General features: G+C 42.8%; 1 protein-coding gene across 1 annotated transcript in view; it reads left to right on the top strand.

Annotated features, from left to right (window-relative positions):
* Positions 1 to 15,386, top strand: part of CDHR2 (cadherin related family member 2) — an 83,285-nt gene extending 67,899 nt beyond the window's left edge. Inside the window, exons 28-32 of the mRNA XM_083180135.1 lie at positions 1,218 to 1,345; positions 6,653 to 6,763; positions 10,546 to 10,611; positions 13,456 to 13,516; positions 15,156 to 15,386. Coding sequence (XP_083036261.1) covers positions 1,218 to 1,345; positions 6,653 to 6,763; positions 10,546 to 10,611; positions 13,456 to 13,516; positions 15,156 to 15,275 — 486 coding nt within the window. The 3' untranslated portion in view covers positions 15,276 to 15,386. The remainder of the gene's footprint in view (positions 1 to 1,217; positions 1,346 to 6,652; positions 6,764 to 10,545; positions 10,612 to 13,455; positions 13,517 to 15,155) is intronic.
* The last annotated feature ends 6,029 nt before the right edge of the window (positions 15,387 to 21,415 follow it).

The raw sequence follows: 21,415 nt of genomic DNA, 5'->3' as shown, positions 1-21,415 counted from the left end.
GTGGGATCGAGGGGATGCAGGAGGGTGATGCCGCACCACCAGGTGAGCAATGGGGTGGGGGGGGGGGGGTGCCCGCTAATTCTTAGCGGCAGCCCTGTGTTTCCAGCTTTAGTGTTCTACTTTATGATAGTTACAATTCATGTTTTGGTGACTGAAAGTTTATTTCTGGAAATGTTTGCTCAGATAAGTAATTTTTTTTTCTCCAGTTTACATTGTTTATTGCTGATGTCATTTGCAGCTCGATTGCTGTTTTACATATTTGTTAGGACCCCGGGAGTATCCCCGAACCAACATCCTGACTCCGTTGCCTCTAGCTGCAGTTAGCGGACGCGTGCGGTGCTAGGCTTCACCTATAATAGCCGCGTTCGAAGGAGCTGGTTACGCCGTCATACAACGCGTCCGCCAAGGCAGAGGGATGGCAAGGGGAAAGCTACCTAAGCCCACACGGGGACCGGGGAACCCCCAGAAGCCCCAGGGGAGCAACAATGCTCTAAAGATGACACACATAGAATAAACTAAATGCACTGGTAAATATGTACACAGTGTGAGTGCAACAATGCACAGGGGTCGAATATAAGAATAACAATATGGCTAGGTACAAGGGTAAACTTGCAGGGAGAACCCCTGACTTATCTGTGACGCTGGAGCAAGCTGGATAACTCAAACAGCAGGAACCAACAGGCAGGAGATGAAGGGAACCAGGAACACTACCAAGGCTGACAGGCAGGACAAGGAGCTATAACCGGCATCTATTCCCAGCAGACGCTGGCTAATTATTCAAAAACTCGCACCCCGCCGGCTGGTGACGTCAGCCGCACGCTTCCGCCCTGATGTCCGGCAGAAGCCGGGAGAACATGGCGCCGCCCGCTGCGTCCAGCGGCTCCGGCACTGTCCTGTGACAGCGGCGCCCCCGGAGTCCGCTGAGACCCTTCGCGGTGCCTAACAATATTACAGTATAACGAACAGTTTAACAGAACTATAAAATACGGCCTAATAAAGTTGTTTTAGTTTTACCTTATGCCTCAATTTCCTGGATTTCACAATCTTTCCTGCCTGGTTAAAAATTATTTATGATTGTTGGATCCCACTTTTTTAACTTTTTAATCTTTTTGACAGCTAATTAAAGTGAGAATAGTTGATCTAGTGTGTTGTATAGTAGGCTCATATGCCTGGAATATCTAACAGATGTTTTTTTTTTTTTTTTTTGTTATCATCAGGCAAACCCAAATGGGCCAGGGCTAAATAGTCCAAATGAAGATCTCTATGGAATTATTGCCGGCTTGGCAGGCGCCCTGCTTCTGTTCATCATCATTTTGATTGTCTCCCTGTTCTGCATGAACAAGAGGTACTCATACAGTCTCTATGTGCTACCACTGTAACCTTATCTGTCACCATGTAGCATTTAATTAAGTGATTTTTATTGATTTTCAAAAGAAAAAAAGACAGACCAAAAACAATACTTATGTAGGCAGTAAAGGTGCAGCGTAACAGTAGGTACATTCAGGGGTTACAGTATGTGGTAGCTAGAGTAGGATATTTACAGGCATATGGAAAAGTATACACACATGTTACACACTCAAATAGCAGGATGAGCAGGAATGGTTGTCACCGCTGTATAATTAGGATATGTACACAACCATTTAGCTACCCGGAGGTGCCATCCGAGCAGTCGAACGCATAAAAAGGTAGAGCGGTATAGACATGTGGACATAATGTATTAAAAACCACAAAATACCAAAAATCCGTGAGTCTGTTACCCGGAATAGTCAGTTGACGAAAGCACCACTGCCAAGACTAAAGAACCTATTATCCCCAGTAGCATAAATGTAACAAGGAAAAGAAAAACCTCCCAGAAAAGGCCCAAAGCAACCCGCCCACAAAACCCCCCACCCTGTACTACCCACCCCCCAACTTAGGTGTACTTTATCCCCATAACCTTACCCCCACTAAACCTACACTAACATTAACTAAGGAAGAAAATAAATTGGTGGCCTATAGCTGATTAAAGCAGCTACCCTAAGCCCACAGTAAACCAACCTATCACTCCCACCCTAACCCCCCCCCCCATCTACCCCACTATCTATCCCCACCCACCCATACCAACCCACCCAAATAGAGGATATTAAAAGGAGAATTACCAGGGGCATACAGAACAGGATATAGTTACAGAATGAAGTGGCAAAAACAATATAATGGCAAGAGGAACATATAACCTGAAACCAAATTGTAGAAATAGAGGTATATGAAAAACAGGTTACTATGCACAGCATGGCCTCAATCCCAGGGTAGTTATCTCCCCCAACAGAGTATACGGATATAGTTCACTACCTATAAATTATATGAAACACTTGGCTACAGAGCAACGGCTAAATCAGCACATACATGGAAAATAATGCAAAGAAAAAGGGTTATGATCGGGTTAAAGGACAGCAAGGGAAACCCTTTTCTTTTCAGTAATGAACTGCGGAATATTAGTCCGGCCAGTCCTCAAGACCAGTGTGCGCAGGGGGTATGTCTACAGGCTCCTCTCCATCAGGATGGCGTCCACAAAAAACAAAGCAGCAGTGCCCAGGTGGAGCAAAGTCCTTTAAGTATAGGCGGGGTAATCCTGGGCAAACATCAACGAGTATAGGGCCTTGAGGCAGGGTATTCAAAGGGGCTGTAGGCTCCTCTCCATCAGGATGGCGACCACAAAAAACAGAGCAGCAGTTCCCAGGTGGAGCAAAGGCCTTTAAGTATAGGCAGGGCATTCCTGGGCAAGCATCAACGAGTATAGGACCTCGAGGGAGGGTATTCAAAGGGGCTGTGGGTGCACATGCAGATCTCTGAGGGCAAACTTCCCGCAACTCCACAGCCACAGGAGATGCAAGGGTCACAGCATTGCAGCACTCAGGAGGGTAAACCGCGGACATCTCCACACATGTATCTTGAATACAGGAGGAAGAGGTAGTGTCCCCTTGGGTTTCCATTAGTAAAGCAATAAGTCTGTCTGCAGATGCCTCAATGGCATAGATGATCTGATAAAGAGGGTCCTCCATCCTCCACTCAAGGAATGGAGGGGGCAATGGTGCGGAGACAGACAAACAGGGGTGACTAGCACACCCCACAATTTGCAGTTTGCAGAGTCACAGATTAGATTTATTAACAGGAGTGCTCAATGCTAATAATAATAACAATATTATTAGCTAATAATAATAACAATAATCGTGGCCATCCAATGTAAAGTATAGTCTGGAGCAGGAGTTTGGTATCTGAGTTCGTGGGTATGGTGCCCTGTTCATTTACAGATTGACCTCATTGACAGTCCAGCCGCTTGATAATTGCAGCAACACAGGTTCAGAAGGTAGAGGATACAGGCTGTTCAGCCAAACTCACCCCACCTAAGATAGATTCTAATGAATGCCCAAGCCGCTGCTGTCTCCAGGACCCAAGCAGAGCTGCAGATGAAGGAAGGGAGGATCCAAGATGGCGCCCGGTGCTCAGGGGCGGCCGGACACCAGTGCTATTGCCCTCCGGTATTCAGCAGCTGCCGCTGCAGATATCCCAGGAAGTCCGGCGACCCTCGCAGCAGCCGTCAGACAGAGCCCCAGACGGAGCCACTGGGGGGAGGATTTCAAGATGGCGCCCGGGAGTGTAGCAAACGGAAGGCCCGTCCAGCTACACCAGCCCGCAGGAGCCACACAAAGAAGCAGCTGGCGGCGCAGGGTGTGCAGGAGATGCCCCGGAGGGTGAGTGTAGAGGGGTGAGGGATCACCGGCCCCAGGGACAGGAGATTCAGGCAGGATAGTAACGGAGCTCCCTGGGCACACGTCCTCCTACTTGCAAAGCCAAGCCACGCCCCCCCACCATGTAGCATTTAATAGAACAAAGCAAAAAGTACAGTGTCTTCTCTAAAGTAACATCAAATTATATTTACAGACATAGGACCTTAGGTACTTGTGTATTATAGCGGCGCCCCCGATGTACATCGTACGATGAACGTATCGTATCGCATCGCATGCCATGTACCCGATGGCATGCGATGCGACGCGATTTTGACCCCCTATACGATTAAAAATCGTATAAGCACCCTAAAGGGTGCTTTTGAGCACCCTAATGGGTGCTTACAATGTTAAATGCACCCCCACGCCACCCCCCCACTATAAACGTGAACCCGAAGCGTGGCGAGCGCAGCGAGCCCGCGAGGGGCGGCGGTACGCGTCCTCCGACCTTTTCATACCCCCACTATCCACGTCCGCGTGGCGAGCGCAGCGCATGCCATGTACCCGATGGCATGCGATGCGACGCGATTTTGACCCCCTATACGATTAAAAATCATATAAGCACCCTAAAGGGTGCTTTTGAGCACCCTAATGGGTGCTTACAATGTTAAATGCACCCCCACGCCACCCCCCCACTATAAACGTGAACCCGAAGCGTGGCGAGCGCAGCGAGCCCGCGAGGGGCGGCGGTACGCGTCCTCCGACCTTTTCATACCCCCACTATCCACGTCCGCATGGCGAGCGCAGCGAGCCCCGCAAGGGGACGTGGATACCTTCACAGGTAAATGTGTCCCTTCGCGGGCTTCAAAGGTATCCGTGTCCCCTCGCGGGGCTCGCTGCGCTCACCACGCTACGGGCTCGCTGCGCTCGCCACACTATTCTATTCTCAACTCCACGCCGACGTGGATAGTGGGGGTGTGAAAAGGTCGTAGGACGCGAACCGCCACCCCTCGCGGGCTCGCTGCGCTCGCCACGCTTCGGGTTCACGTTTATAGTGGGGGGGGTGGCGTGGGGGTGCATTTAACATTGTATGCACCCATTAGGGTGCTTAACATAGTATAAGCACCCATTAGGGTGCTTATACAATGTTTAATCGCATCGCATCTTATGGCATTGTATGCCATGTACAATGGCATACAATTTCAAAATTGTATGCCATCGTACAGTAACTAACGACATCGCGTCGCATCGCATACCATCGCATGCGTTATGGTATACGATGCGATGGGCGCCGCCAAAATACACAAGTACCTAATTCTGGTTCATTCCTTCGGATATGCTTTCGCACGTATCCGAGCGAACGAACGAACCGCGCAGCCACACAGTGAGCGAAGGCACACCTCTAAGGCCACCACATCCATTTGGATGGAGTAACACACAAAGGGGAGTGGCATGGTAATGCACGTACGCTACCGTGTGCGGACGGAACTCACAAAGTTCACACAGTCTTCCTGCGTGCGGACGGCTGGACAGCCGACCAAACGCCCTCTGCTGGTGTATAACACGGCCCAGCAAGAATCCGCACGGAACTCATGCTCAAACCTATTAACCAATGACCCAAATTGTATGTTGTTTATTGCATGCACATATTCAGTAACACAACACTGGTATGGAAATACATGAGAAGACATATGTGTGTAATGTGATGAGAGCATAATGGTTGTGTTTGCATGGAAGTATGCATAGGCGTGCGCACGGGGGGGGGGGGGGGGGCGAGGATGCACAGGCACCTTCTAATGACCGCTGGCACCCCCCACACGAGTGCACGCAATATGTAGCTTCCCGCCCCATAACAGCAGCACCTGGTTACTGGCTGGTGGGTATTGACACCCCGAATCTGGCTTCTTTGAATATGTCAGCCCCGCCTCACTACTCTCAGCCAGATGTACACATTAGATGGGATGAAGTCATTTTCTCAATTAAGGGAGGAGTTCAATTTACCCCCCGACATGCTTTTTTTTCGTTTACTACAGTTGAGACATGCTCTTGAGGTCCAATTCTCCAGCTTTCCCCCAATATTTGTAGAATCCCAGATAAAAGAATTATTAAAATCCAGTGTAAAGACAAAATTAGTCTCTCGGGTATATAAGTGTATTAACCGGCATAAATTTAAGGATGGGCTGTCTGAACTGAGGGAGAAATGGGAGTCGGATATAGGACCGATTGGGGAGGAGGAGTGGGACATGACAAAGGCATCAATATTAAAAGCGACTAATGCCCTATGGGTGCAACAAGTGCAATTGTATATACTTCACTAGTTATTTCCAAGACACTGCAGGGACCCGCCAACTCACTACACAGTGCCACAGGGACCCCTCTCACTGTGGCTTCTAGACAGCGCCGCAGGTACAACCGCACCACACGGACCCCCCTTCCCGCTCCACAGGGGTGTCTTAACTGGGGTGGGGGGGGAAGGGGGTGCAAAATTTGTTATTTCGCCACTGCAACCTGGGCTTAGCCCTTCTTATAACCCGTGTCGAATCACCAGGTTTCTCTAATCGGGTTATAAGTTTTGGTGCTTTCACACCACACCTCGGCCCGGTATGATACATTATCAACCTGGCAATAACCCGGGTCGCTTAAGCTCTTGGTGCTACTCATGTAGTTTAGTAACCCTATACAAATAGTGCACATGTCCTTATTCTGTTTCCCTTACATTAAGAGTTTATTATTTTTATGATTGCCACACAATAGTCTTTTTCGCAATCTGCTTTATATTATGTTATGTATGTTTTCTTATAATACCAGAGGATAGAATGAATAATTCAGAGTGTTTTCTATGTAATCTGTGAAGGTATACATGCGGTGAATATAGATCAATAGTTGTAGGTGTACCCTAAAGGCTTTATGTAACTTACAGACTGACATCTTATTCATATTTATTATTACAGTCACCAAAGGAAGTTACGAGCTGTCAAAGCTTCAAAGGTTGCAAAATCTTTGCCTGGAGAGGTAAACGGCGTGGAAGCCATACCAGGGACAAATAAGTTTAACGCATTTGGGTAAGACATAGCTGCAAAGAATATATTTGTGGAGATACATTTTTTTTTCTCTTTATAGTACATACTGTAAATAGAAAAATAAAAACAATAATCCACGATTAGTATTTTCAAAATGACAAATTTCCCTTCATATTAACCTTGGAATACCTTGTGGTCTTGTTTCTGACATGTAACTGCTTTACATTCTCATGCCTATGATATATAATATGCAAGTTGCATGTGCTGGGGAACGAGAAAGGTAATCTGAAGCACATGCAGAAATCCAACTAAAAACCACAGTGTACAATCCATACACATAATAGTTACTAACTGAGATAATAATTACCCACAAAGCTTGGAGCTAGTATGCCGGCGGTCAGAATCTCGGTGGTCGAAATACCGACGTCGGAATCCCGACCGCCGCAATGCCGACAAGGGGGGGGGGGGCGTGGATCGCTCCCCTTGCGGGTTCGCTTCACTTGCCATGCAGTGGGCCCAGTGCCTCGCTATGCTCGGCACACTATTTTATTCTCCCTCTATGGGTGCCGTGGACGCCCATAGGGGGACAAAGTGCCGGCATTGTGGCGGTCGGGATTCCGGCGTCGGTATTTCGACCACCAGGATTCTGACCACCGGCATATCGACCGCATCACTACAGCACAATGGGTGGGATGTTCTAACATCCGCTGCCCTACATCGCTCCCCCCCACGGGTACCACATTCTTAATAATCGCATTTGCTCTAACATATGTGATTATTAATGCAAAGGACAACTCTTCCGATAAGAGTTGCCCATTGCAATGCGGCTCCAGTGCTGGACTTCCGGATCTTCTATATGCTTCTATAGGGAATTCCTTCCGCAGCACTGACTTAGCGGAGGGGCATTAGAACATATGCAAATGTAGTAAAAGCCCCGCTAACTAGGTTTTTACTGCATTTCTTTTTAAGAGCATCCCACCCAATGCCTTGCAAAAACTAGTCTTCAGTATACTGTGATCCTACAATTATATCGCAGTCGCATTCTGTATTTACATTTACTTATATAGGGACAGCATATACCATTACATAAGGTATGTGTTGGTAGTAATTTATAGAATGTTAGACTTGTGGAGCATCCCTTTAGAGAAGGTACAGCCTGCAAAAAATCCTGTAACTCTGAATGGGAGCAAGTACAGGACCGTACGTCGTATGCGAATTTGCATGCAAGCTCAATGTTTTACGTATGTGCATCCGCATTTCTGCACATGACATATGCCAGGTGCATGTACATATTGCAGGCGGTGGGAGGGGGTGTGGGGCAGCAGGCCGGGGCACTTGCCTATGGGAATGCCCATTGTTTCATGGGTGTTCCCATAAAAACGCTGGGCGTTCCCTTGGTAATCACCGGGTGACGTGGGCGGGCAGCTGACATCACCAGATGTCAGCTGCCCGCCCATTTCAGTCTGAAAGTGCGCGCATATATAAGTGACCTGAGAGTCACTTTATATATGGATAAATGCACCACATCTTTCGATGGTCGGCGACCATTGAAAGATGTTGATGTTCCCCCACAGGCTGCGAATGGAAACATTTTCAAAGATCCACAGGTGGAGCTAATTACTTCACTTGTGATACTGTGAGGCGATCTGGAAAACATTAACTGTTGGTAGCTCCCGAGGACTGGAGTTGGCTACCGCAGACTTAGGCAATAGGGGGAAGGTAAAGGTTAGTGATTCTGGATAGGGGAAGAAATCTTACCCACACCACTGCACCGTCAGAGGTCTACACCATACCTGCTTGACACATGATCATTGGGAACCCGGAAGACCCTGCTGGAGATTCAACTGTCGCTAATATGGAAGGTTTCTTGAAATTTTGTAATGTCGACATTCAGCAGTGTCCATGTTTTAAATGTCAACATGCTAAGCAGGTTGACATTTTGACCATGTACACTGTTCAATGTCTTTGACCACTTTGACATTCTTGACAGTATAACATTCTCTGACACTCAACAGTATGACAATGACTGTTTACCTTATATCTTAACACCCGCATGTTGGTGTAGTTTGGTTGGGTGTGATATGACTGGCCAATGGTCGGGATCCTGATGGTCATTATATACCAGCAGCCGGTAGGTTGGCAGTGGGGGAATGCAAAAAAAATCTCTATTGGGCTTTCTGCTCTCGCTACTTCAGGGTTGGTAGCCTCACGTGGAAGTAGTAGTATTTGATACTGAATTTGGTAAAATGCAGGCAATGAATATAGGGGCTGACTGAGCAGAGCAGTGGAAGAGAGATGCTTTGCAGGGGAGATCAGTGTAGCCACTGCATTCAAAGTGGATTGCAGGGGGAAATTCTTTTTAGAGCAAAACTAGTAAGGCGGCTATTGCAATAATAAATGTGGAAGATAATAAGTGCATGAATTAGAATTATTGCAGTGAGATATTGGTGTATTCTGCATATGTTTTTTACGCCTGTGTTACAGGCTTGGGGACAAAAGACTGGCATCTAGGCAGTGAGATGTTACATGAATCAGACAGAGCCAGTGGCCATCGTCATAATCAGCTTGCAACTTACACCAGGGTTCCAGCATCCAAAAGTCATCTCCCACCTTACTGGGTCAATGGCATTTTTTGGGTGCATTATATGCCAACACCCTTACTGTATTTCAGCCACTCCGTCAACCCTTGTCCCAGTCTCCATGGTGCAGGGGACCATATGTGTTAAATGTAAATGAGTTGCCAGGGCAAACAGACGCATGCATTTAGGAAAGATGCGAATGTATACTATCAACCAAAGCAAAACCACAACACTGAGTATGGTCCAAAATGCACGATCACGATCTTAGATAACGTGTTTGCAGACATACAGTGGGGCACAAAAGTATTTGGACAGTAACCGATTGTGCAAGCTGACCCACTTAAAAAGATGAGAGGTCTGTAATTTCCATCATAGTTATACTTCAACTGTGAAAGACAGAATGTGGAAAAGTAACACAGGAAATCATATTGTATGATTTTTAAACCATTTATTTGTATATTCTTGCGGAAAATAAATATTTGAACAATCAAAAAGTTAACAATCAATACTTTGTAATATAACCTCGGTTGGCAATTATAGAGGTCAAATGATTCCTGTAGTCCTTGACCAGGTTTGCACTCACTGTAGCAGGTATCCATGTTATGGGGCTGTCGCCGGACATTCCGTCTCTCACAGATGAACTGTACCTACTGTATGATGGAAATGACAGACCTCTCTCATCTTTCTAAGTGGGTCAACTTGCACAATTGGGTGCTGTCCAACTATTAGTTCTGCCAGAAAGCATCCATAACGGACTACAAAGACTGTTGTAAAAGAAATGTGAGATGTGAGAGAGTGCTGACTCCCTGTCATCTCCTGATCCCATACATATCTTTACAAACAATACATGCACCCGGTGAACAGTCTGCGCAAACATCGGTCCCTGTGCGAACAAACGCTGGCTGCGAATGGACCAAAAAAAGGTCCATTGTCCGATACATTAATATTTATTATACATTATAATTTAAATGCTAATGAAATTGAAAGAAATGTGTGTTTATTACATAATAATAATAATAGGTTTTAATCTATTGTTCTGTGAATCAATAGTTTTTCTTTCCCAATCATTCGTATATTCCTCCCGCCCATCTAGAAAAAAGCTTACTTCTGCCACAATTTTGTTTAGTTACCATTACTTTTGTTTACTGTTCTGTTTTTGTCACACTGTAGTATAAATGCTCTTATTTCTCTATTTTCACTAAAATCACCATTTGTATTTCGTTTTTAATATCATTTTTACTCTAGAGCAAACCCTATGCTGAATATTGATCTGACCTTTGATGAGTTAAGCTCTAGTAGTGATTCTGCCAGGTAAGAATAAATAGTATTTTTTTTTAATAATAACAGTTTCAAAGTTGTGTTAATACCAGTTTGGTACAAAATCAAAACATACTAATAGACATAACAGTACATAAGTATTATTTATGATGATACAGGTTGAGTATCCCGTATCCGAATATCCGTTATCCGAATTATTCCGAAAACCAGACATTCCAGAAAGTGAAAAAAAAATTTTTTTTTGTGTGCATTTCATGTGGTAATAAAATATATTTGTGTGTATATTATGTGGTAATAAAATATATTTGTGTTTATTTTATGTGTTTATACAGCATAAATGCAAGATACTTCAAAATACATCATTGAAATATTAAAATATTCCGAAATACGGAATAATCCGCTATCCAAAATTCTCCAGGTCCCGAGCATTTTGGATACGGGATACTCAACCTGTATTAATAAGTATAATGGAAGACATATCACATAAATGAGCACACAAAACACTATTTAAATACAGCAACGCAACAGGATTAAACTGTGTAACCCATCTCCTCATGGCCCTACATTCTCGATTGATATTAAAAAAACAAAACTTTTTCTTCTGAGTTTATACCACTCATACTGTGTTATCTTTAATTGTGCTACTTATAACATTCAACAAATATGGTTTAGGTTTTTAGCATTGCGATTCTTTTAAAAGAATGAAGTTTTGCTATTGAGTATTCTGTTTAATATTATTGTTGGTTACCCTACTTCTACCTTAACCTCTTCACTGAGGACAACGTGTGGGGTTTGTCATATGCACATACATAACACTGTGACATATAAGTTTTCTTTTAGTTCCCTTTCTTAATTTTTTTTTTTACAGTAACACTTTTTTGCACATTTTGGTTACATTGTATTTGAATTAAAGATATTGGTATATGATGAATGCAAACATGGATACAAAATGGTTCATCTCAACACTGCAGTGAAAGGGTTAAAGAAGAACCATAGGTAAAATGGTGTTTTCCACCTAAGGATTCTTTAAACTAGAATAACTGTTTGGTTGGGTCCCTTCCCTGTGTCTAGCATCATGATAACTGATGGGTATGCGGCAAACTCCTCAAATTAAATAAAAAAATCCCTTGTCATTTCCAAATAATCACAATGTTTGGCATGTAATCTGATTGTATAACCTTTGCACAGGCTAAATAAAGTTTTGCATATCTTACAGGAATATTTATCAACAAGAACATTGATAAATTGTGCTCCAGCCAATCAGCTCCTAGCATTTTTCAAACAAATGAGGGGAACCAGTGTTGCAAGTAAGGGGGTACGGCGTGGTACGGAGTACCTGTAAGAAATATGTTGCAGGTACGCAGTACCACTTACCCCCTGACCCACTGTCAATTCTATTTTTATTTTAAGTCTAAATATAATGCATCCGCAGCCCGCCCAACCAGCGTTATGATTGGTGCTGTATGCAACTACCGGCTACTGCTGATTTAGCCTTTCACATTGACAGGCATCAGCGGCACCGACAGCATGAAGAGCAGGCTCCACAATTGTAAGCACAAGCTGCCCGGCTCTCCCCCAAGCAAGAGCCAACCCACCCCCAGTCATTCCCTGTTTCTCATTCCCTGTCTCCTGATGCCACGCCACTATTGTCATTTAGTCACTCCTCTAGCTTTGTGTGACCACGCCCCCTCGTGACACATGGCCACGCCCATTTTTGGTAGAGGCTATCAGTACCACCAAGAAAAAAATTCTACTGAGGGGAACTGATTGGCTGCATCACCATTTATGATTTGTAACAAGTGATAACAAGAATATCCCTCAATGATCAATCTGCCCTATATACCCCTTTCATATCCAGCATTGCGATCCAGGGTCCAAACTAGCTCGGGCCATTTCACATTAAACCTGGGTCACCCATTATACAGAGGGCGACCCAGGTTTATGCCTTCTTATAACACTAGTTGAACTGCCAGGTTGGTCGACATGGGATATAAGCTTTGGTGCTTTCATACCGCACCTTGACCCGGGTCAACATGTCAGCATCCCCGCAATTACCCAGATGCGATGTGAAAGGGGAATTACTCATGATACCCCAGATCTGAAGATGGCTGCAACAGCTCTACTCAGAAAGACCACTGATTTCTACAAAAAATGTATCCAGAAAAGTCAATACAGGCAACACTATATGGAGCAGCAGATGGGCCTCTTATTTCACTGTATTATTTCTACTCTTTGTAAATACTGAGTTTGGAGCATAGGAGAATTCCTTTACCATTTCTAACAAATAATTTAATTGAGAAGCTTTTTTCACCTATTTAAAGTATATACAATTTCAATGGTACATCTTGTACTCACTTGAATATACTACATTAGGCGTGCTTTCTTGTCTTTCAGTCGAATCTTTATGCTGTTCAGTCATTAACACTTAGACTTTTTTGGGCTGAGGACGATATCCAATTAGCTGTGGTAATTTACCGAACCTAATGAATTCACTTGGGGCTATCAAATTACCCCTATATGTGGCACTTATCAGGGATTACGCTTTGGGTGCCTTACACCATAAGAGTCGAGATAACTTATTTCGGTCTGATGTGTTATCGCCCGATTGCAGGTCCTCTTTCGTGATATCAGGTCATTTTTATGGCTGCAAAATTATTACACCGATTAGGATACCAGCCTTTCAAATTGTTTTATTGAATGTGAGAGGTTTATCAGCTCCTAGATCGGGTGTAATTAGTTTACAAGATTATCATTAATGCTAGTGTCAGTCTGAGCCCTTGTAAATTACAACATTGAACATCAGTCCGGACAACATAAAATATTTAGACCCTTGGCATATGCTGACATTTTAAAACTTTTTTTAAACTTGTTTTGCAGCATGAATTCTGATTATGAAAACATACTTGTTAAGACGGATCTTGACACTTCCATTGACCAGGTGATTTAATGAATGGTAGTTTATTTTCATCCATGTGGTCATTTTGCGTTCCTGTGTTACCATGTTGTCGTCCTAGGTCTTGCCAATGAGAAAAATGGCCTCTGACTTCAACACATATTGCTAATAACATCCACAAATATATATATAAAATGATCCTGCAAGATAAGCATGAGATGATGTGGTTAGAGGACAGCACAAGCAGGACAGGGTCTCAGTGGGTGATAGTTCTGTGATGAGATTTCACCATCCAATCATAGGCTAACCTGCTATATACTGTATATTGTGTTAGTGCACTGTGTACGAGAACAAGTAGGGGCGATTATTCTTGTCATAGGTCACCCTTCTGAGGATTAAGAGAAGCATTTAAAACACAGCATGTTAGCAATTCATCTGACATTTTCCCGGGTGGATTTAGCAAAGCAATTTGCAGTACTTGTTCCAACTAAATGAAAGTGGCTGGAGCATAGTTCAACACATCGGCTGTAATTGCTCTTTATTTCACGCATAGAACTGAAAGTGCAGATTTGCAGAGTTCAGCACATATCTCTTGTTTGGTTCAAAGCCATCCAGGGCCATCAAGACAAATTGTCGGCCTGGGGAAAATGGGGCATGGTCAAATTCAAGAAAGGATGGGCACGCGGCTTAAAAATTATTGTTGAAAGATACTATGCTATGCATTGGCACATGCTGTGGAGGGGGACATTTATCTACCTTCACAGCTCGACGTGCCCAGGCTGCAGTAATTATTAGTTGCCCCCCCCCCCCTTTGAGTCCCAGTAGCGGTCATAACCATGAGTGCACCCTTACACCAGCCCTATATTATGTATACAAATTCTGATAGGATTCAAGAGTATTTATGTTTACACATAAGTGGGTCGCTACTGCATCATCAATTGCAGCAGATCTGAGGGGTTATTCAGATTTAATCAGTCCCCCGCGCACCAATTGTTTGCAACTGCCCATAGGTTTTTATGCGCATGTGCAGCCGCACAGCAGCCAGGCAATTTGCATATGGGAATGCCCAGCATTTCATGTGCGTTCCCATGGAAATTGCCCGGTGATGTGGGTGCCAGCAGTGGATGTCAGCTGCCCGCCTTGTCCTTGCACAGGGCGCTCGCAGGTCTGAGACACCATACAGGCCTTTGGTGGATTTGCAAGTTTGTGCGAAATTTTCAGCACTGCAAGTCAACCAGAGTAAGGACCCTGATCTGCACAAAGTATGAAGGCAAGGCTTTCTTGGCTCGTCTTTGCTATTGTCTGGTGTGATATTAATTCTGAATATTCATCATCATCATTTTTGTTATTATTAGATATTTTTTTAATTGGTTTCTTCCAGCCATCCAGTATCTGTAGTGTGGTATGAGATGTTTTCTTAAATGTCTTTTTTATTTTCCTGATTCCTGTGGTCATGGTTTATTGAGGACAATTTTAAAGAAACTGGTGCATAGAAGACATGCAGTGTTGCCATAGCATCGGATGTTTTTTATTTTTGATTGCAATAGAGAAACATAAGAAAAGCATCTAGAACCTAATTTCTTATAGTTCAGTTCCAAATGATTTCTTTTTTAAATCTGGTTTTCTAAATATCATTGAATATATGTTATATATAGATTATCTTACATTGCTGTTTCTTATTCAGAACACTGCAACATCCCCTTCTAAAGATGGCAAAACTGGGGAAGAACCACTGGCAGCTGCTCTTAATGACAGGCAAATGATGTCCTTCAGTAATACCACTCTGGACACCACAGACCTATGACACCTCAGACTAGTGGACTAACCCACCTTACAAAGCCAATAACACCGCACTTACATTTATACTGATGATTGTTGGAAAGACTGTAATAAATATTTTTGAAATGTGCTTTAATTATATGACAATATTATTATATTTACACTAAATTATTATTAAAAGTATTAAATGACGCAATAACACGAACATAAATATAATTTCATAGAATAAGATGCAGAACATATTGTGGACTGCATCACGCTGACCATTTCTGGCTAAATTTTTGTGAAATGTCAAGGTACAGAGGTGTACATATAAGCAGCCCTGCACAAAAAGAAGTTGGCATGTTTATTTTCACAAAAATCATTATGGAGCTGAACAGAGGCCATTTTAGAACCATGAACTTCTAAAACTGCAAAAGTGGTCTGCAACAGCAGGACTGACCCCAAGCTGCTTTTGGGGAGCAAGCACCATCCTGAACCACTGTGTTTGAGCAGTTTGCAGAATTTTGACACAGGTGACGGTTCCTGGAAGATAAGGAGAGCTGCAACTAAATTGTGACCAACATCACCGGTCCAGTGTACCTCAGTTGGAGGTGCCCCCACAGAAGTTCTGACTTGAGCAAAGCATGGCCAGTTAGATGGTGGCTGTTTTTGTGGTCAAGTAGCTACAGTACCACTGTTGCAGAAGTGCACCATCACTGGGGCTCTTACACCAAGCAATGTCTGCAGCAAGTGATTGAAGCCATTTCCAGGCACTGTCCAAGAATTTGTGCTACTAGTGCCCTTCTCAATTACAACCGTGCATCTGCCAACTGTATTTTTTGGCCCATCAGCACACCCGAGAGCTTGGTCATCTGCCATACAGACCTGGTCCAATGCGACTTCTTGTTCCCACAAATCAAGCACAAGATGCATGGGGTTCAGTTTGAGTCACCAGAAGCTGCAGTGGAAACCTTCATCCAGTAGAAGACATACCTGCTTTGGACCGGTTCAGCAGCTTCACCATGTGGTTTGAGCACATGCACTTTGCATAGACTTTGTCTGGTGAATACCCAAAATTTGTAATGTATATGTAAATAAAATACTTTTTATGCATCCTGGAACATATTGCACATCCCTCACACCTGCATGCCCCTTCTCTCCTCTAAACAAATATCTGATCAGAATGAAAAGTACTTCTATCTCCAGTACGCCGGGAGTGGTGCAGATATGGGTGGTGGTTGTGGGGGATTGTTTAGCACACATATATGGCAGAACAAAAAAGTACTTCACATGGGCTATTTACCTGTATTTAGTAACAGATACCATCTCTGCAGATTATTAATGGTCAACTACCAAACAAATGTTTAATTTGCCAACTCCATTGACAACTGCGTGAACGTGTAATAGTGTTCATTCTATCACTCGCTATCTTTGAAAACCCATGCAATTCCTCTTCCCTGCCTAGGGTGTCGCTGTCTACTGTAGTGCTTCTAACACAGTGTGGTCTGTATATCAACACTGATATGCAAACCGGACCTGTGCTTGAAACACCACAGCAGACAGAGACACCTCAGGCAGGGAACAGGAACTGCATGGGTTTTCAAATATGGCGGGTGCTAGAATGAACACTATTGTAAGATGTTCAATATTAACCGGGTTGTGTCCAGTTCACGATCAATTATATATAAGGGATAATGACACGTTACAGGCCAGACTTTGGTCATAAGTGTAGGTTTCATTAAAATGTGTACAGTTCTGCATCACCTCCACAGGTGCACTCAGTTCTTGAGAACACATAGTGCAAAAGCATGCAAAATACATCTTGGAAACAGGTATACACTCAGTCCCTTTATTTCTTCTCTACCCAAGCACCATGGTGCCGGGCTCCTGACACGATTTTGGTGCTTTGCGCCCATGGCCTCTTTCCATAACATTTTTCATCCATCTATAAAATTTTAGTTAGGTACAGGGTGTCGCCGTGAAATCTCCAAAACTTTAGTGTTGACCATATTATAGAGGATGTGATGGTCCCTGTGATGGGGAGGTTGTGGGATTGTTATTCTACATATGGTGAACCTCCCCCAAAATGTACAAATTCTTATAAAGTATAGCTGCTCTTCTCACTATTATTGCCACACACCCTAAAGACCCTTAGTATTGTCTCTGGTTTCTCCCATAAGATGGCCTCAGTAATGTATCTGTCTAGCTATCTGTCCACTTCTTACAAGCAGCTACTCCATAAGCCTAGAAGCTGAGACATCCTTCCCATGGGTACAACAACATACTGCATCTGGTGACTAGGAATACATTTCCACTTATCTAAATAATGAAACCCAAATATATGCCTATGGTAATGATTGCAACAACAAAAAACAAGCGGCCATAAACTTTTATTAGTACTAGAACTGCCTCTACATTTGTATTGAATTGTATCTATCTGTGTCCACTTGGGACCTTGGGGGTCCTTGGGACTTTTTAGTTACCTCCTTCATTTCTATTGTCCCAGGTCCCTACTTATACTGTACTATGATATGATTGCAGACAAATCTCACTACAAATGATGCTTCCAGATTGGTTACATTTGTTTGTGTTTTTGTAAATGTAATGTTCTGGCTGAATTTGCTATATTATATTCAATTTTATAACTCTGTTATGTGTTTATTTATAAAGTGTTGTACTGTAAAACCCTTGGATTCTGATCATGTTTATACCACACATTTAAAAGGAAGATGCTTTGCTAGCAAAATCATTGATCTTTTTAATAATGAGCATAAGCATGATCAGAGCTTCATAAATTAACCCCGTAGATTTAATCTTTGGCTATTACAGTTTGCATTTTTGGTAACCATAATAAAACCTATAGAAAGAATGTATTAACAAAATAGCTTACCAGAAAAAAAGATATGCCACACAAATAAATATGGTCAAAAAAGGGTTACCTACAGAATGCTGGAATGCAACATGATAAGGTGTGGTTGGCTAGTGGAGCCAGGGCAAAAAAAAAGTGTCCCCCCCCCCAGGGACATCAAGTCCCTAGGGTTATTGCACAAGTACCTTGGCCAGTGGCTAAGAGGTAAACAAATAAGATTTGATTAAAGATTTCATATTCTTCTTTACAGGCTCATTACAGATCACATCTAAGCTTGTCATATCCAGTTTAAAAGGCTGTCAGAATTTAGAAAACCACTAGTGTCAGCATTTAAAATTACAGTATACGTATATTTTTTTTTTAAAAACAGGACACATACTGTAAAATATTCCCTTGTTTGCTCATTTTTTACTCAGATATCCTATGTAAGGTGCACATATAGCAGACATTGACCAGATGCACAGAGCTCGAAAGTGATAAAATGGACAGTGATAAACCACCAGCCAATCTGCTCCTAACTGCAATGTCATAGGCTGTGTTTGAAAAATTACAGGATCTGATCGGTTGCAATCCATCACACGCGGTCCATAACTTGTGATACTGTAGATCGCATGCGACCCATTCCCCCCCAGACCAGTGTTCCCTCTAAGCTGTGCGCAACCTCGACAAGCATGCGCAGTCATTACAACAGAGCGCACAAAGCAGCAGTGTGGACTCAATTAATGTGTGTTTCACCCATTAACTACATTGTGTGCTGTGTTTTGAATGTTTAAATGTTTAATATCATTTTGAAGTAAAGTAAACACAAATGCTGAACGTCATTTTCCAGTTATATACAGTGACGCACATAAATTTAAATTTCCTTCCAAAGTTGCAAAGCCAAAATCTTTAGCCGCACACAGCCTTCGTAAAATTAGAGGGAACATTGCCCCAGACCCGCCGCCACTAGGGAGGTCCAAGGTCGGACCTGCATGCCAGTCAAACCTCTGACTCAGGTCTGATGTGCACGGGACCCCCATTGGACCTGAGGGGACATCACACTGATCCGATTTGGGTCGATTTCTCAGCCCATTCCATTCTGGAACTGATTAAATTGACCCAAATCTGGTTAGTGTGTGGGGGCCTTTACTGTCCCACTAGATTACATGCTATCTGTAGATAAGCAGTATCTAGAATCTCCCTGAATACATTTAGGAGTAGAGCTTTAAGCTTTGCGGCTCCAACCATATGGAACTCGCTTTCCCGCAGAGTGCAAGAGTCCCTCACTCTAGAATCCTTCAAAAATAGACTCAAGATTTACTGTTTTTCAAGCATTTCATTCATGTACCTTGTTAAGCTTATTTGGTATTTTGTGTTGTAAAGGCAAATGTATAAACCTTTGATTCCTATTAGGAGAAATGTGCTATATGAATAATAATATTATGATTCATATTAATAATTAAAACCCAATTAACAAAATTTTCAGGAGTAAGTACGTCTGGCTTTACTGCTTGTCCTCTTGTTGCTGTATAAGGTGTCATGTAAATTGCTTACTTCCTGTGTAGTTGTTTCTCCATGGGAGAATTCCTGTGATAAATGAAAAAAAAAAAAATGGATACTTTTTTGTCCAAAAATAGACTTGGCTAAATCTGATTAAGTAAATAGTGTACTCCACATTAACCTTCTAATTTAATATGAATGACATCAAGATAGCTACTGTAGAACAGGGTAATCTTTTTTTGTTTAGAAATGAAGGCAGGACAGCAATATGCATGTACACTATGATCGTATGAGGTGTCATAATAAGATATTATATACTGACTGATTACCTACAGGTGCATTGGGCCCTCTTGTATTCGGTCCTTTACAGGAGAGCTGCTGTATGGAAATACCCATATTGTGTGTGCCACTATTTCATTGGGATCTTCTGAAGAGAAGGCTTAAAAAGTACCATAGTAGACACCACCAAGCACAGGAGGAAAATAAGGAATCAGACAAGTGGTTTCAAAATTTTATTAACCAATGTCCAGCTCTATAACATTTACTCAGGACAAAAGGGGATAGTAAAAGTAGAAGGAAGAAAGACAAGAGTACAGCATTTCACCATATCACACTTGAAATAAAAAGTCTATGGCACATGATAGAACTTCACATCCTAACTAGAACAGCAAAGAAAGAGGAATGTAAAACAACTACTGAAGCTAAAGGAACATCAGAGAGAGAGAGAGAGAGAGAGAGACATAGCTGCCTGGCTGGTACCAATCTGTCATTTGGGCTAAGGCAAACTGTACAGAAATATACAAACACTAACAAGTTAATGTTACAATATGGAGTAGACCAGTGGTCAAAGTAGTATGTTATATGGCAGCATGTCCTACTACAGTGGTTCCCAACCTCGGTCCTCAAGTACACCCAACAGTTCACGTTTTCAAAGTCACCTGGCAGGTGCCCTCATCACTGGGACATTTTAAAAGATCCACAGTTGGAGCTAATTATTTCACTTGTGATTCTGTGTGCAGCTCTGGAAACTAAGGGGCAGATTTATTAAGCTTGGTAAAGTGATAAAGTATCTGGTTTTTTATCTCCGGCCAATCAGCTCCTAAATGTGAAGTTACACGCTTGGTTTGAAAAATGACATGTAGGAGCTGATTGGCCGGTGATAAAGACCAGACACTTTGTCACTTCACCGAGCTTAGTAAATCTATCCCTGAGGTTGGAAACCACTGTCCTACTGCCACTTCTCCTATGCTTTAATGGTAAAACTATCAAATTCCATTCACTTACTGTTTCTATATCACTATTTCTAAATGCCCTCTAGTTGAAGAGAGCAATTCTACCAAACTACAGTCAATACTGATTATGGCAAAACCATTAAAGTTGTGCTTTGCTAATAACCCATTAAATAAGGTGATATGACTTCCTCACCATGCATTATTTTGCAAATCAATAGTTGTTAAATGTTGTGACTAACGAATCTTTTTCACATTTCTAAGATTCCAAGAAGCAAGAAACATTTAACATTAGTGCAGAACCTTATTACTAGGAGACGGCAAAGGTGGTTCCTTCTCCTGTTGTATTCTAAGGACACTTGCAACGTCTTATGAGCTAAATGTGTCACCCTTTGCATTGAATTACCTGGTTAGTTAGAAGTAAGAGGCACATTAGAGTATGACCACCGTTACATGTCCTAAACAGGTGACCCTACTCTTGATTGTCTTTCTCTGATAATATTCAGATTAAACCATATAAAAAAACCTATCATCTCTTATGAAAAAATTATTATGTGCCTAAGCAACAAAGTGTGAGCCTGTGGTCAGAGAGGTATACATGCAAAG

This window comes from Crinia signifera, chromosome 4, assembly GCF_055691185.1.
Source record: "Crinia signifera chromosome 4, ASM5569118v1, whole genome shotgun sequence".
NCBI classification, from domain to species: domain Eukaryota; kingdom Metazoa; phylum Chordata; class Amphibia; order Anura; family Myobatrachidae; genus Crinia; species Crinia signifera.
Note: the sequence above shows the minus strand (reverse complement) of the source record. Positions and strands in the feature narration are given on the sequence as shown.